At 42.4% G+C, this 17,938-nt stretch overlaps 1 protein-coding gene across 4 annotated transcripts in view; it reads right to left on the bottom strand.

Annotated features, from left to right (window-relative positions):
* The window catches only part of GINS1 (GINS complex subunit 1), a 64,672-nt gene that overhangs the window by 14,471 nt on the left and 32,263 nt on the right, over window positions 1-17,938 (bottom strand). For all 4 annotated transcript variants that reach the window (XM_029594499.1, XM_029594496.1, XM_029594498.1 and 1 more), the window contains one exon: window positions 17,364-17,480. In XM_029594499.1, coding sequence (XP_029450359.1) covers window positions 17,364-17,480 — 117 coding nt within the window. The remainder of the gene's footprint in view (window positions 1-17,363; window positions 17,481-17,938) is intronic.

Here is a 17,938-nt window from a genome sequence, read left to right on the forward strand (position 1 = left end):
TTCATTTTGAATTTCTCTTGAAGTAGATGTTTGTTCATGACTTCTAGAAGAGAGGAAGTATCAGGAGCAGGCCCTGCCCATGTTGGGATGCAGGGCTGGGCTCTCTCTCATTGTTGAAGAGGCGATCGCACTTCTAGATAAAGCTGTCCAGGTGAGATGGATCTGGATTAAGAATCGCACAAAGTGGGTGGTTTGGTATTTTATTTATTTATTTATTAAGTTTTATATACCGTCACTAAGGGCCCATCGTAACGGTTCACAAGAGTAAAATACATCATAAATAAACCTAAAATACATTGCAGTTAGCCTAAAAGCAATTTTAGTTCAAATCAAATCTAGAACATATGAAAAACAAACTTAAAATTCCTTATTAACATCTTAAAACTATTGGCTGCTACTCAAAACATAAAATAATGGTTAAAACAAACAAAGAACAATTAACAAATTCATCAAGTTATCTCTCCAAACAAGCAAGCTATCATCAAAATACAGAAAAAAACAGTAAAAGCATAGCATTAAAACAACTTTAAGATTGGCTTGAATAAGCCTCACTAAAAAGTCATGCTTTGAGGTCTCTCTTAAACTGTTTAAAATTAGACTCCAATCTGATGGCTGTAGGGAGCATATTCCAAATTTTAGGACCTGCCAGTGACAAAGCTCTATCTCTCACCTGATTCAGGTGGGCTGATTGCACAGATGGTAAAGTTAATAAACCTTTGTTGGCGGAACGCAGGTTTCTTTGCGGCACATGTAATTTAATGGCAGCGTTCAGCCAATCTACCTGTTTACCATAGATTAACTTATGTAAAATACAGATTGATTTAAGTTTAACCCGGGATTCTATCGGCAGCCAATGTAAATTAATCCATGTTGGAGTGATATGTTCACTTTTCTTTGTACCAGTTAGAATTCTTACCGCCACATTCTGCAGGACCTGAAGTAGCCGAATGGTGGAAGCGGGCAAACCTAATAGAAGTGAATTACAGAAATCCAAGTACCGAATAAGAGTGCTTGAAGTACTGTGAGGAAGTCATTCTGATCCAGTAGGGGTTTCAACCGTCTTAATACTAGTAACTTTGCATACCCATCTCTTATTTTAATAGCAATATGTTTTTTAAAATTGAATTTCTGCAAGTTCTAAAGTTGTATGATCCTGTATTACTATCTGATTAGTACTTCTGGGGGATATGTTTCTTTCTAGAAGTATGATCTCTGTTTTTTCAATGTTTAGAACCAGTCTCATCTGTGTAAGTACTTGTTTTATAGCCTTCAGATACATTGACATAAGTTTGCAGGCGTTATTGACTAATCCTATATCGGCAACAGAATTTGTATGTCATCTGCATATAAAAAATATATCAGACCAAGACCTGACAGCAGATGACACAATGGCAACATGTAAATGTTGAACAGGGACGCAGAGAGTGAAGAACCCTGCGGATCACTGGTGTTAAGATTGTATTTGTTAGAGCAAGTATTATTCACTTGCACTTGAAAAAAGCGATTTGTTAAGAAAGAGTCAAATCATTTTAACATCGTCTCTTTTAATCCAATTTCAGTTAACCTCTCTAATAAGAATTGATGATTTATCTGCGGCTTTTGATATCATAAATCTAACAGAATCAGGAGATATGACTTCCCATGGTCCATCCCTCTCAGTACAGTATCCGAAAGTGATAAAAGCAGTGTTTCTGTACTAAAATGCCGCCTAAAACCAAATTGGGAGGGATATAAAATTCATTAGAGTCTAGATAAAATGTTAATTGTTTAAAAACTATCTTCTCAATCAATTTTGCTAAAAAAGAAAGATTTGAAACAGGTCGATAATTGTTCAAAATTGTAGGATCTAGTCAGGAGAACCACAAACAACATCCAGCCTGCATGATCTTGAGGACCCAGAAGAAGGAAAATTGATTCTTACTTGCTAATTTTCATTCCTGTAGAACCACGGATCAGTCCAGACTCCTGGAGTCTATTCATCCCTGCCAGTAGAAAGAAACAGAGAAAGTTTCATTGACACTGCTTGATAAGCCCTGGTGCCATCTGCAGTTCTTCAATATTTCTCTGTCTCTAGCAGATGGTGGCTGGTGCAGACACCTGCAGTTTCTGGTAGTTTTTGGTCTGTCTCTTCTTTTTTTTCCTCTTCTTTTTCTCAGGAGCTTTTCTCCCAGGGGTTGGGGTCTCTGGGGGAACCCTTCTCTGTCTGGTTGAGGTGGACGAGCTGGAGGTCGGTGACCTTTTTTGTACGATTGCTCTGGCTCCCATCCGTGGGGATGCAAATCTGGTGGTCCAGATCCGTCCCCTTCCTGAGGCCACCTAGGTGGCTTTTGAGCTCGTCAGCTGCTTTTTTTAGGGCTCTCTCTCTCTCTCCTTTGTATTCAGGCTGAGCTGAAGTGGAGAGCTCAGGCCCTGTTCTTTTAGTAAAGTTAAAAAAAAACCCAAAACACCATAGATCTGCCATTTTTGGCAGGAAGCAGCTGGAGCGGGGCAGTAAGTCTCTCCGGGTGGCCTTTTCGCAGTTGGGGCAGTGTTTTTAGGGGGACAATTTTGGTGTTCTTGAGAGGCTCCTGTTCTGTTCACATGCTAATGGTTCGAGGTCGTGCAGTACGTGTGGCGCGGTTTCTGCACGCCTCGGTCACCTCTCTCTCTGTTCGGCACGCGTCTCTGGGAACTTTGGTTATCTAATGCCACATTTCTAAGAAAGTCTGGATTCTGGTCCCCAATGGAACAGAAGGTTAAGGATTTTCTGAAGGGATCAAAAACTGGGCCCCTGGTTTGGGTTGATCGCGTTTCTACTATCGAGGTCTGGCCAGAAGTTGCTGCTGACTCTGGGCTGGAAGAGGAGGCAACTGGTACTGCTTAAAAGACCAGTAGGATGTCTGTAGAAGTATGGTCATTTATACATGAAGGAGTGTCTCGAAGTAGAGGGCTGCTTGGGAATCGCCGAGAGAGAATGTATTGTTACATTCTGATCTTTTCTCTAAGCAACATTTTCTCTGAGTTTTTCACCATAAATATTATCTCCTAAACAAGGGAAGTCTGCCAACTTCTCATGGATATCTCTGTGTAAATTTCTCTCTCTAAGCCATGCTATATGTTGAGCTTTGATTGAAGCTGAGGAGGTACATGAAACAGAATCATAGGCAGAACAGAGGTGGTGATGGATGTACTCTGCCACATTCAAAAGCAGTTGAGGATAATAACTTTAGCTTCTGAATGCAGTCATGGAGATACTGTACCATATAGAATTGATTGATAGACATACGAGCGGTAAGCATACAGCTTTGAAAGAATTTCTTGCCAAGGTTGTCAAAAAGTCTATGATCCTTTCCTGGAGGCAAGTATGAGTGAATTATTGTCTTTTTCATAGCAGATTCAACTTCGACAGACTGGTGCGGCAGCTGGACAACACCAAACCCTGAAGACTTTTGAACTCTAAATTTCAGATCAAGTATGCCCAAAACAAGCGTTTCCCATCCTCCCTTGTAACATGCCAAGGATGTTGTGGACTGGAAGGGCTGCGATAGGGTGTCCAGAATTTGAAGAAGATTGCGCAGTTCTGAACGGGGGTTTTGTCTTTTAGAGATGTGCATCATTTTTTGTTAGTGTGCGCTAACTCCCCGTTAGTGCGCACTAACAAAAACCGTTAGATTTTGTTACTTTTTGTTAGTTTTTGTTAGTGCGCGCTAACGGGAGTTAGTGCCCACTAACGGGGAGTTAGCGCGCACTGACTCCCGTTAGTACGCACTAATCGGAAAAACGAAATTTTGCGAAAAAACAGGAAAATCCTATTTTTTTCGGGCTCCCTGAAACATGCCGAATTGGACAATTTCGTTGCAATTTTCCAATGCGGCAAAAACTAATGCACATCTCTATTGTCTTTATGAACATGGACTTTTAGGATTGATCCCATTCTACAAAATATTGGAATATGTTAGGACCTTCAGGACTGAAGTGTAGTTGGGAGGATCCAGAAGTAGGTCACAAAGTATACCTGAAGAGTCATCTTCTGAACCTAGGAGTGAGTGCCGAGGTGGTAACCTGGATTGCAAATTGGTTGACGGACAGAAGACAATGTGTGATGGTAAATGGAACCTTCTCTGAAGAGAGAGCGGTTTTAAGTGGTGTACCGCAAGGATTGGTGTTGGGACCGGTCCTGTTCAATATCTTTGTGAGCGACATTGCGGACGGGATAGAAGGTAAGGTTTGTCTTTTTGCAGATGACACTAAGATCTGCAACAGAGTGGACACGCCGGAAGGAGTGGAGAGAATGAGACGAGATCTAAGGAAACTGGAAGAGTGGTCGAAGATATGGCAGCTGAGATTCAATGCCAAGAAGTGCAAAGTCATGCATATGGGGAGTGGAAATCCGAATGAACTGTATTCAATGGGGGGGGAAAGGCTGATATGCACGGAGCAGGAGAGGGACCTTGGGGTGATAGTGTCTAATGATCTGAAGTCGGCGAAACAATGTGACAAGGCGATAGCTAAAGCCAGAAGAATGCTGGGCTGCATAGAGAGAGGAATATCGAGTAAGAAAAGGGAAGTGATTATTCCCTTATACAGGTCCTTGGTGAGGCCTCACCTGGAGTACTATGTTCAGTTCTGGAGACCGTATCTTCAAAAGGACAAAGACAAGATGGAGGCGGTACAGAGAAGGGCGACCAGGAAGGTGGAGGATCTTCATCGGATGACGTACGAGGAGAGATTGAAGAATCTAAATATGTACACCCTGGAGGAAAGGAGGAGCAGAGGTGATATGATACAGACTTTCAGATACTTGAAAGGTTTTAATGATCCAAAGACAACGACAAACCTTTTCCGTAGGAAAAAAATCAGCAGAACCAGGGGTCACGATTTGAAGCTCCAGGGAGGAAGATTCAGAACCAATGTCAGGAAGTATTTCTTCACGGAGAGGGTGGTGGATGCCTGGAATGCCCTTCCGGAGGATGTGGTGAAGACCAGAACTGTGAAGGACTTCAAAGGGGGATGGGATAAACACTGTGGATCCATAAAGTCAAGAGGCCGCCAATGAAGAGTGGGTGACTCGCCAGAATGATGGCTACTGCCTGGAGACAATACCCTTATTAAATAAACATACACATGCTTACTGTGACTCCAACATCGCTCTAAGCTTCAACAGCAAGAGGAAATGTGGTAAAAAGGATTCACACTCACAAAGAGGGGAGTAGCTGGCTTGTTACGGCAGTTACTACCCCAAATCAAATAAGCCTGATACTTCACTTTCAATGCATATACAGCATAGTTCTCTGCTTCAACGGCAGGGGAGAAGAAAAACTGATACTTCACACATCCAGCAGAGCTCTCTGCTTCAACGGCAGGGGAGAAGAAAAGAGGGTTCGCACTCACAAAGCGGGGAGTAGCTGGCTTGTTACGGCGGTTACTACCCCAAACCAAATGTGCCTGATACTTCACTCTCGATGCATATCCAGCATGGCTCTCTGCTTCAACAGCATGGGAGAAGAAAAACAACCAATAATGGCTGTATAACATAGTCTGGGTAAAACAAATAAGCATGGGTGTAGCTTGCTTATTGCGGCGGCTACTACCCCTAACTAATCAAGCTAGATATTTCACTTGGATGCAGCTCCATCACTGCTCTCTACATTAAAGGGGGGGGTGGAAGGGAAATAGAACCAAGAGCTAAGAGAAACAGATAAGTATGAGAGAAAAAAATGTGTGAAGCTTGCTGGGCAGACTGGATGGGCCATTTGGTCTTCTTCTGCTGTCATTTCTATGTTTCTATGTATGGGCTCACTTATCCAGGATTCCAATGACGAAGGGGACGGAAGTTCTTCTGGTTGCCTCTGAGGAGATATTCCCTGATCGACTGGACTCCGCTGCAAGCGAGTGGGATGATAAAGAACTCCAAATTAAGGATTCTGAGACTATACTCAGGTTGACAAGCAAGATTGGGACTCCAATCTGAAGAATCACTGTAATAATGGTGGAGAGGAGAGCTTGGATAGTTCCTTACGTCTCCTTGGTCAGAGGTAAAGAAATTTCTCACCAAACTTGCAATCTGGTCAAGTGACTGATGTGTCCACTGACCTGGTGTGGGCAATGGAACTTCCTCTTCAGAGACAAGGACAGATTCTTGCACCTGAATAGGAGGTTTATAGTGGAACTATGAAACATATCAGATCTGGTGTTTCCAAATAAAGACCTTCTGCTAGCAACCTTGATGGAATGAGGGTTCTTGTTAATGGAGGGGGCACAAGTAACAGGACCTCTTCCATCACTGACCTAGGATGGGCTGCATAAAGTTGTATTGGTACAGCAGTTGCTGAAAAACCTCTTTGCTGAGCTCCGGAAGCTGCTAAAGTAGCTTCCTCCCCTGGAACCCCGTTGCTGCACAGATTCCTTGTTCTCTCTCTTTTTTTTTTACTCTCTGAGAACAAATAAAGATACATAGAAACCATTACTTTCCTTTGGTGCAGAGGTTCAGGTTCCAGGAGCGCAGGCAGCATGGCTGATCAGAAAAGAGCCAGACCACTGGCTATATCAGTCTCTTTTCACCAGAATTTAGCAACCCAGCCCAAGACAAACCGTATAAAAGAGATATTTCCCTGCACCACTGGACTTGCAGCGTAGAACTGCTAGCACATACCACCTCTGTCTCATGGGAGATGAGGGATCTGGACCACCAGATGTCCACCCCATGGACCTTCGGACTGACATGTCAGAAGGGTCACCAACCCCCTGCTCATTCACCTCAAATCAGGGAGGATGGCCCCACCAGGACCTCACAACCCCTGGGAGGATCCAGAAATTTTGTCTTTTAATTTTTTTTTTCTCTCCAGACTGCAGGTTTTGCACCATCTACCAACTGCTGGAGACACAGAAATACTGAGGGACTGCAGGTGGCACACTGGGTTATGTACAGTGTTAGTGAAACTTTCTCTGTCACCATCTGCTGGCAGGGAGGCAAAACCCAGGAGTCTGGAATGATCTGGATATGTACAGGGAAAAGCTGATGTGGGGCTTGATTTTCTAGAGCACGTAGGTGCATAAAACATGGTTTTATGCGTGTAAATGAGCTTTTAAAAAAATTGCCTCGGGGGTCTTTTGACTTTGTACGTAAAAAGTACGTGTGGAAGTGATTTTGTATATGCTTTAATATGAACTTGAAAGAGAAGTTTCCAGGGGCAGGCAAACCATTTACACATGTACTTTCGATTTTCGAAAGTATGCGCATAAATGTGCACGTGTACACCCATTCCCAAGTAGGCATAAATGAGTGCGTGTATGTCACACTGGATTCCACATTCTCTCAATAATTTTAAAAGTGGACTTATGTGTGTATATTCGCTTTCAAAATTCAGGTGAAGTCTGCGTGTACTTTCTGCACGGAGACTTAAGCCTTACATGGGCTGTTATGAAATTACCCTCACATTGAATGAGTGATTACAGAATGGGTCTTTTGCCACTAGATGGCATTATTTCTACAGCTGTCTAACAATACTGATACCGCTGTATTAATGTCTGCTTTTTAGAATGAATTTTGCTCTGCCATTGCTGTTTAAAACATTACATCTCCGCAGACTAGACTAACTTAGAATTTTACTGAGAGTTAGGATTTTACCCATCTATCTCAGGAAGCACTTTTAAAGATTCTGGCATGTGTGGTGGCTTTTCTCTACAGGTGCTAAGTCTGAAGAACTTGGTTTTTGACTCCAGCGCTAGCACCTACTGCAATCTGCCATCTTCCCCTAGCTTCCTTTCTGGGAGTAATATAGAATGCAATGTGACCCATCAAAGAGAAAAGACAGAAAAGATTGTAGCAGGCATTAGTGCGAGGAGGAGGAGAATTCTCTGTTATTCACCCCTTTGTTATTCAACCCCTATGTCATTTTCTCAGCAACAGGTTAAGAAAATGACACAGGGGTTGTAGTGGCCTCACATAAGGGCAAATGTACGTAATAAAGTGCGCACTTTTTAAAGACAGGCTAGCGCACTTTTTGGTGCACTACAATAATTTCCAATTTAATATCAAGGTTTAGTGTACAAAAAAGTATGCCATGCCCCAATGATTAAGGGATGAATTTGAAAGCCATTTCTGTGCATAAAACTGTGTTTTAGACACATGTTTGTTAGAAAATAAGCCGGGACTCTGTGAGCATAAAAATATGCATGTAACCCAGTTACGCAGGCAGTTTTATACAACCTGGAGGGAAGTGTTCTGGAGAGAGAGTTGGAACTTATCACATAATGTTTTATTTTTAAAAAGTATGAATTTACGCTTTATAAATTTTCCAACCCCTAGATTAATCTCACCTTATGAGATGTTTTCTAAATATATAAGGGAAAATTTAGCGTGTGAGGAGATACCTCTGATATCAAACATTTATTATTTCCCGGTCCAAATAAGTAGTGCACCTGGGAGAGATTCCTTGGATTTGATAAATAAAAAGGGCAACATTATTTGTTTCCTTGTTTTAGAAAAGGATAAAGAATTAATTCTTGATAAGTTCTTTAAAAATAAAGATACATTATTCTGCGGGCAGAAGGTGTACGTATTTCCCGATGTATCCAAGCTAACTCAGGCAAGGAGAAAAAAAATTTCTTTCCCTGAAAAATAAAACTTTAGAATTAGGAGCATCTTTTTATTTGAAATATCCCAGTAAATGCTTTATTAATTTTCAGGGAAAAAAGTATGTGTTTATGGAACCTTCACACCTAGAATCTTTTTTGAAAGACAAAAGTGAGGTAATTTTGGGTAAAACTTTGCCAGTAGTAGAGAAGGTAGATAATAAAACAGTAGAAGCAGCTTCTTCTCTCATAGACTAGATATTGGTTGTTTGTTTTATTAATACTCAGCCCTCATATTATTTGGTTTAGTGAGACAATAGGAATTTGTGTGTTTGGAATGAATATTATTCCTAAACGTTATGTTTATGCACAGAAATGTGAAATTTGAATATATAAAGTGAAAATGTTCAATAAAGATTAAATTGAAAAAAAAAAAGTATGAACTTGATTTTCAGAAGCATTTACATGCTTAAAACTGGGTTTTACATGTGTAAATGCACTTTACCCGTATAAGAGGGCTTTTGAAATTTGCAATGGTATATGCCACGGAACTGTCAATAGGTTGTACACCTGAAGTGCACTTTATGCATGTAAATGGATTTTGAAAATTGCAATGACAGTATGTTACATTTACACGCATAACTTCTTTGAAAATTACTTCTTTTGTACATAACTTTACCCACATAAGCTATGTGGTCCGAAGAACAGGTATAACTTTGTGCAAGTTAGCTGGCCCAGTACATGCACAGATTAACTGCACATAAAAGGTAAGTGCAGACTTTACTCTAACATATAGAATTATAAAATTACCCTAAGTGCACTAAATGAAAGTGTGCACTTATATGCAATTTTTTTTTTAGCAGACAAAGTACAAACTACTAACTATATAAAAAAGCACACTAAAAATTTAGTATTATATACTTCTGCTTTTAACAGTGAATTTTAAACTTCGGTGTTTATTTATTTAAAACTAGCCGTTAAGCCCGTAACAACGGGCTACATTTAAAAAACATTTTTCTGTCCATTTCCTTCCCACTCCCTCCCCCTCATTCTCCCTCCCTCCCCCCTCCCCTCTCTCCCCTCTATTCTCCCTCCCTCTCACCTTCCCCCCCTCCTCCCTCCCCCCTCACTCTCTCCTCCCTCCCCTCAGCTCACTCTCTCCTCCCTCCCCCTCTCTCATTCCCCTCCCCTTTCAGCTCATCTACAACCAATAACGGGGGCTGTCCCAACCTCCCTCGCGCACGCTGCTACTGCTCCTCCCGCTCCTGCTCGTCGTCGCCGCTGCTGCTACTGCTCCTCCCGCTCCTGCTCGTCGTCTCCGCTGCTCCTGCTCCTAGCGACCCAGCGCCATTTTTTTTCCGGGCACTCTGGCCGACGTGCTCGCCTGCGCATGCGCGGTAGAGCTGCTCTCTACTGCGCATTTGCGGCACGTCAGTCAGGGCTCCCTTATCTAGTAGATATTTATATTCCACATATCCAAAATTCCAATTGGTTCAATATAAATGCATTCATAATAAACTCTTTAGAAAGACAAAATCAGCAGAACTAAAAAAACATTAAAATAATATAAACACCCTAATAGCATTCATTAAATTTACATTTACTCAGCAATTTAACTTAGATCCCAAACCTGAAACCCAGTTTATCACAATACTCTAGGCTTATTCATTTAATTTGACAGAGTTTCGTCCTCAGCATATGCCTGGAAAAACAAATGAGCCTTTAGATGTTTTCTAAATCTTAGTATCAATATCTCTTCTTTTAGGTCTAGAGGCAGCACGTTCCATAACACTGGCCCCGAACCAAGAAAAGCCTCTTTCTCGTCTCATTGAGTTTAATATTTCTAGGTGAAGGTACAACCAGAAGATGTTGGAATGAAGACCTTAAACACCAGGATGTTTGATAAGATTTCAATATTATATTATATTCGTGCTAGGGGAAGCTAATTCGTTAATGGATTTAAACGCCAACATAATAACTTTAAAAGTAATCCTCCACTTTATTGGTAAAAAGTGTAGACTCAATCAGTTAAAGGTAAAGAGCTAGAGGTAAAGTTAAGTTTAACTCACAACTCTAACATTGAAATTAAAACTTCAGTGTTAAAAATCAGAAAGCCTCTGATCCAGGCAGGGCCGGTGCAAGGGGATTAGGTGCCCTAGGCGCCCCCCCCCCCCCGTCTCGGCCCCGACTTCTACATCGTTCTCGATCACGCCCGCTGACTGTGTGGTTTTCTGGATCGCGAGCAGGTTGGGCACTGCTCGCGGCCCGCCAAATCTCTACTCCTCCTTGCTGCCAACTTGCGGCCCCATATGGCTCACACCCAGTGGTGCACCAAGGGTCTCCGGCGCCCGGGGGCTAATGCATTTGTGTGCCTCTCCAGCATCCCCCCGTAATCCTTCTTGTACTAATGCTTAAGGTCACAGAAAATCAGTGGCGTCTCTAGACAGAAGAATCTTTTTTTGGGGGGGGGAGCCAAAATGACATTTCTTCATCACACCCACCTCTATAGCATGGATCCTGCTTTAAAATTGGTTACAAAAAAAAAGTGTTAATAAAGTTCAAAGGGTCTTCTGCGTAATTTTAAAAAGGTGGCCAGTTTCACCCTTCTAGTAAAACTACTATAAAATTATTTGATAGCCTCAATTCAACTAATTCTATATGGCTATGAGAGTGAAGTCTGGAATATATAGGAAGGGACAGAATGTCAATATAAATCCTGCACCTCCAGTTCTGTAAATCTGTGCATCCACTGAAATTCCCCCAAACAATGGAGCTTGGATGTTTCCCTTACAGCTCATCATACTAAAAGATATTTTCAAATTCTGGTGTCACCTCACACTAACAGCAGCACAAACACCTTCCATTGCCAGACACATTATGAACTAACACAAAACCCCGCAAAAAAGACACTCAAAATCTATACTGCAATCCCATCGTAACATAACAGTAATAACACCAAGGACTCAAAACAACAATAACCCTACCTGTGAATAAGCAAGGGTAAATATTACACTGGGTCCTAGAATAACAATACACCACCTACTGAGGAAACAAAACAAACCCGATTGCCATAGATCTCTATACAGACACTACATGCTAGCAGAATCTCTCATCATGGTCATACAGAGCAGAGACAGACCCTCACCAAATACAGAATACAAAATAAAGGAGCACAAATTAGACAAAAACTGAAATGGAAACCCCCAGAAATCAGACTCTGTGTATTAACAATGGAAAAACCAGAAGCACCATTCCTCATAAAACAAATAAAATCAAGAAATATAAAGCATCAGTTATAATAGTAAAACCATAATAAATAGAAAACCATAATTAGAAATAGAATTTCTATTAATTAAAATCATATACATTTTTTACAATTTCCCAAACACCAATAAAATATTTCAAAACAGCACATATATCAAATAACATCCAATAATTAAGACTAATAAGGATTTTAAAAAGCCCCTGCTGTCCCCTTCTGTGGGAGCTCTTGATTTCCAGTCACCCTGATATTGTCAAGGATTAGGAGGTTATCCTCTCTCTCTCACACATACTCACATGTCCATTCTCTCTCACACATACACTGTCACATACATACACATGCTCTTATACCCACCATAACCTCTTGCTCTCACAGACACTGACACACTCTCAGGCTCTAAGAAACTCTCTCCTCCTCCACCCCCCCCCCCCCCCCCAAATTCTTACTCCCCTGGATTTTCTCATACACACTCATGCTCTCACACTCACTGGCACCTTCACATACAGGCAAGCTCCCAGTCAGTCATTCTCACACACACACTGACCCCCAGGCATGCACACATTCATTCTCACACATACACCCCCAGGCAGTCACCCATGCATTCACACACATACACCCCCAGGCAGAGTCCCATTCATACACATGCACACACTAAAGGCAGACCCCCCTCTCTTTCTTTTGCCAGTAACCTCAGAATCTCTCTCATTCCTCTGCTGCCACTGTCACTGCTGCCGCATGGCTATTGGGGAGGTGCCGATTGCTGCTACTGACACTGAAGCCCATTCTGCTGCCTCCTCTGTGCAGGCCCCGTGGGCTTCTACTTCCTCCATGCTGTTCTCGTACATTGTGAGATCCGCATAGAGAAAGTGCTATTCTTGCACATTCCCAAAGATTACATGTGCCAATCACTAAAAAGTAATTATTTTTTTTACCTTTGCTGTCTGATCTTACTTTTCTAATCGGTTGGTCACAAGCTTTTCTTTTCCACCTTCCCTGTCTCATTTTTTTGCCAATTCCTTTTATATTGTCTTTTTTTCTATTTCTTTTCTCTCCATCTTCTTCCCTCAAACACACAGTCAAGTTCTCATTCTCACTTGCTTTCTCTCTCACACAGGCTCTCACTGTCACATGCTCTCTCTCATACAATCATTCATACACACAGTCTCTCACTGGCACATGCTGTCCGAGTCTCACACACACAGGCTCTCTCTCACTCCCACATTCTGTCTTGCTCAAGCACAGGCTCTCACTCCCACATGCTCGCTCTCATACAATCATTCATACACCCAGTCTCTAACTGAGACATGCTGTCTGACTCACACACACAGGCTCTCTCTCACTCCCACATGCTGTCTTGCTCAAGCACAGGCTCTCACTGTCACATGCTGTCTCTCTCACACACACAGAGGCTCCTCACATGCTGGCTCTCTCACACACACACAGAGGCTCCTCACATGCTGTCTCTGCAAACATTCAGGTCCTCACTCCCACACAGTCTCTCAACTCACTCTCACATACAATCTCTCAACTCATCTCATACACGCACACATACACACACTCTACAGATCCTCAGCCTCTCTCTCACCTCTGGGCATCTTCTTCACGGGTTGCCGCAGGATGGGCTCTGCAGCGGCCCTGATTTTCTCGGGCCGCCCGCTGCAATGTGGTATCCACTGCGGCCCTGCTACTGGGCCTCTTCCTCTTCTTGGGCCGCTGCGATTTGGGATTTGCGGCGGCCCGTAAGCGCTGCTCCTCTTCTGCACGCGGCTGATGCTCCTCCTCCTTCCTGCCCATGCGGCTCCGGCTATGTTTTCTTCCGGGGCCACGCAGGCAGGAAGGAGGAGGAGCACTTGACGTTTAAACGCAACTTTTTTCTTTGGGTCGTGGTGACGTGAGCTCCACCACGACCTTGCCTTCTGCCTGCTATGTGTCGCTGCTCAGCCGCCAGTGGGATGAGGTCCACCGGCGGCCGCATGAGCCTCCCTGCGCCCGGGGGCATTGGCTCCCCTCGGGATACCACTGCTCGCGGCACCCCCTAATACTTGGCGCCCTAGGCCCAGGCCTAGTTCACCTAGTGCTTCCACCGGCCCTGGATCCAGGACCCCTAGGCCAAAGTGGCACTGAAAACGCATGTTATAAAATCCGCTACCTGCATGCACATGCGTGCCCGATTTTATCTCAGCATGTGCATGTGTGCACAAGTGCCGAGTTACGCGTGTAAGGGGAAGAAATTAGGCCCTTTCCTCAGGTCCCTCCCAGTCCGCTCCAATAAAAAAGAGTGGACTGGGAGGGAACCTATTATAAAATCAGCACGTTCATGTGTGTGTGCCTGGAACCGCACACAGGTTTAAAAGTTACCGTCCCTGACTGTAAGCCCTCTGGGGATAGGGAAATATCTACAGTACTTAAATGTAATCTGCTTTGAAATGCCAAAAAGCAAAATATACATAAATAAATATACCGTAAATCCATAGAATGGAATAATCTAATGAAGTGAAGATGGAAGAACCCTGCTTATGGATCATATCATCTAGACAGGAAATCTGCTCACAGTTCTAAATCAGAGTGCTGTTTCTTGTATTGAGCCATTGATGAAAGGACCTTAGTTCGTCTTCTATGCCATGTCATATGAAAAATGAAGGACTAGACTGGGAGGGAACTTCCTAAACCCCCTAACTTGCCTCCCTTTTCCCCTATCCGCCCCGACCCCTAAAACCCAGCTTTGTTTTTTTTTTGTTTTAATACTTACCTGCTCTCCGGAGCAGTAGCAGGTTTTGTGGGCCGGTGCCTAACGGCGCTGTCCCAGTCCGCCCATGCCCCAGACCTTTTTTCTCTAACCCTTTCTTCGGCGTATACCGGGAGATACGCATGTGGCCGTGGGCCTTTGAAAATCAATGTGGCGCGCGCACGTCCAGGCCACGCACGTATATCCCTGTTTTAATGTGCGCTGGTTTTTTTTTTTAAATCGAGCCTTAAGGTTGTACCTGAGGCAATGGAGAGTACATGGACTTGCCCAAGGTCACAAGGAGCAGCAGTGGGATTTGAACCCTGCTTTCCTTGGTTTGTAGTCTGCTGCACTAACCAGTTCACTACTCCTCCACTCCACTGTGATTTCAAAGTCACCACCCCCATTCTTTCAAAACTGGACTGTCAGCCAGCCAATTTTTCAGATTAAGAAGGATTTGCTCGGAAGATTCTGAATTCAAGGATTGTTCACAAGATCTTAAACAGCACTTTCATGCAAGAGGTTATCCCAAGAAAGCTACCAGGAAGTTATAATTATGAGCAAAATTTTCAGACCAATTTCAACTATTGCAATATAAATTCCACTCAGAGATGGAAGAACTCACTAGTGTTTTACAGTACTCTAACTGGGCACATGAGGTCATTTCACTGGCACATACTTGCCCTTCACCATCTCGTATCACATATAGATGTGGTCGGAACATCAGAGTACATGTTGACCAAGCGGCATTACCAATTCCAAATACAGATTCCACGAGACAGACGGGTCATTTTACTTGTGGTTCCATGTGTGATTCAGCAATTACAGGCACAATATGGTCGCATCCCTCCTCTGGCTACAAGGTTCATCACAGAATTTACTCTGACCGCTCAATGAGAAATGTGATCTATATTATTCAATGCCCATGTCAGCTGTTATACATTGGTCACACAAGTCGCCCTATTCATATAGGGGTAGATTTTCAAAGGGTTACGCGCGTAACCCCCGAAAACCGACCCCTGCGCACGCGGAGCCTATTTTGCATAGGCTTGGTGGCGCGTACAAGCCCCGGGACGTGCGTATGTCCAGGAGCTTTGAAAAAGGGGCGGGGCAGTGGCGGTCCTGAGTCCTTCGGCACAGCAGCCGGCCGGCGCAAGATACGCCTGCAAGAGGCAGGCGTAAAAAAGAAAATAAGGTGAGGGGAACCGAAAGAAAAGTTCCCTCCAAGGTCGCTCCGATTTCGGAGCGGCCTTGGAGGGAACGGGGAAAGCCATCGGGGCTCCCCTCAGGCTCGGCGCACGCAAGGTGCACAAGTGTGCAGAAGTGTGCACAAGCGTGCGCCGACCCTGGATTTTATAACATGCATGCGGCAGCGCGCACATATTATAAAAGCCGGGTAGCGCGAACAAATGTACCCCGCGCGGTAAGATTTAAAATCTGGCCCATAATATTCATAGAGCATAAGAGTTGCATTAATACCCATAAAATCACTGCTCCTATAGTTAAAAATTGTCACTAACACTTGTTTGAGGATCTTACAATTTTACACTCAATACTTCCATCCTCGCCGAGGGGGCGATATCTCATTATTAGATCGCAGGGAGCAGTATTAGATATTTTCTTTGAATATGATAAGTCCCTATGGTCTGAATGAATCCATAGAGTGGTATACATTATAGCTGCAAAATGTATGTATTGTATTCTTTACACAGCTATGTTTTGATTGGTGCATTCTTTCTTGCTATCGGGTGTTTAAATATGGTAATCCTCAGCGGGTTCACTGCCTTTACCCCTAGGACACTGATCACTATACATAGATACTGTTTTGTTTAAGATATTTTATGCTCTCAATGCTTTTGTCTGTTTTTTCATATCAAGGATGTCTGATATCCTGATGTCACTAGACGTTTTTAAGATATTTTGCTTCTCTGACTGATGTTTTCACGTGTCCAGTTTTTAAATGTTTAACTCTCTCTTAACCTTTTGTGCCTTTGATGCAGATGTAGCTTTTCGGAATGCTGTACGCAATGTCCGGCCGTTTGGATTACTTCAATGCCGACTCAACACAGTAATCTTGATTACCACTAAAAAATGTTCTCGGAACTTCAAAAAGATAAGATTTTTATTTGTATAAAATAATTGTATATTTAAGGCAGACCATTGATTATACTTTGGCACTCACTCTAAATATTGTGTGATATAATGAATGGTCAGTGTCCCGCCATATTATGATCGTCAACCCTTAACCAATTATCATCATTCAGTGAATGTTAGAGTGGATCCTTGTTTGTTTATTAGCAGCTTACTACATTGGTAGTGATGTTAACTTTTAATATGGTAGTTAACAGTTTGCACTAAAAATTGTTTTTTTTAATGCCTATTTTCTTATATCGACCCCACAGTTAGGTTGATTTGCTACTGTGGGAAGGGTTACTAAAGCTTCACTCTGTTCACATACCATTGCCAAACTCTCACTGTTTATTATATGAATTCAAACATTAACAAAGTCCTAAAATCAAAACTCCCAGAGCTACCAAGCCTTGTTTCCTAATTGTAGCCTTTTCTTCTAGTCAGAGGGGAATAAGATAATGTATAACTAAAGCAGGGAAAAATGTGGCTTATTGTTTTATAAAGTAGATCTTGTAGGGTCAGTAACAGAAAACAAATGATTATAAAACAAAAAAAAATGACAAATACAAACTTTTCTTTACATGATTTACATAACACAATATGCATTTTTTTTTAAATTAGATTTTTAAGAAAAAAATGGTTCTCAGATTTTTTTATTTTGTAGAATAGTTATTTTTGTAATATTACACTTACTTCAATATATAAGCTTTTGGGGGGTTTCATATCCTGCGTTAGGTCTAGCCCCTCATCTCCTCCAAGTGATCTCATGTAGGTCGCAAGAGACTTCTTATACTGATTAAACCACAGTGACTATTAAAATACAAACAGAAATTGACAGGGTGATGTATATCATTAAGACCTGGATATCTGTACTCTGCGTGTGTGTGTGTGTGTGTGTGTGTGGGGGGGGGGGGGTTTAATCTAACCCCCCGTTAGAGTAAAACAAACAAAAAAAAAGAACAAGAATTACTCATATCCATCAAGGTAACAAAGACTACAGAAAGAAATCAATTTTCATAAAACACTGTCTTCCCTCCTCCCCTCCCCCAACTACATAAGCACACCTGCATCCTGAAGAGAAAACTAAAGTTAATATTCACAATAGGTTGAAAAAGGTTTACCAGAAAGATTTAAATCATTCAGAGAAATGTTACAAATTTTAAATACTAACGTGATTAATGATATGTAGAAACAAGGTAACTGGCAGGTAAAATGAACGAGATATCACACAGAATAAGACTGGAAAGAAGACGAACCACGAGTGCACA

This window comes from Rhinatrema bivittatum, chromosome 3, assembly GCF_901001135.1.
Source record: "Rhinatrema bivittatum chromosome 3, aRhiBiv1.1, whole genome shotgun sequence".
NCBI lineage: Eukaryota > Metazoa > Chordata > Amphibia > Gymnophiona > Rhinatrematidae > Rhinatrema > Rhinatrema bivittatum.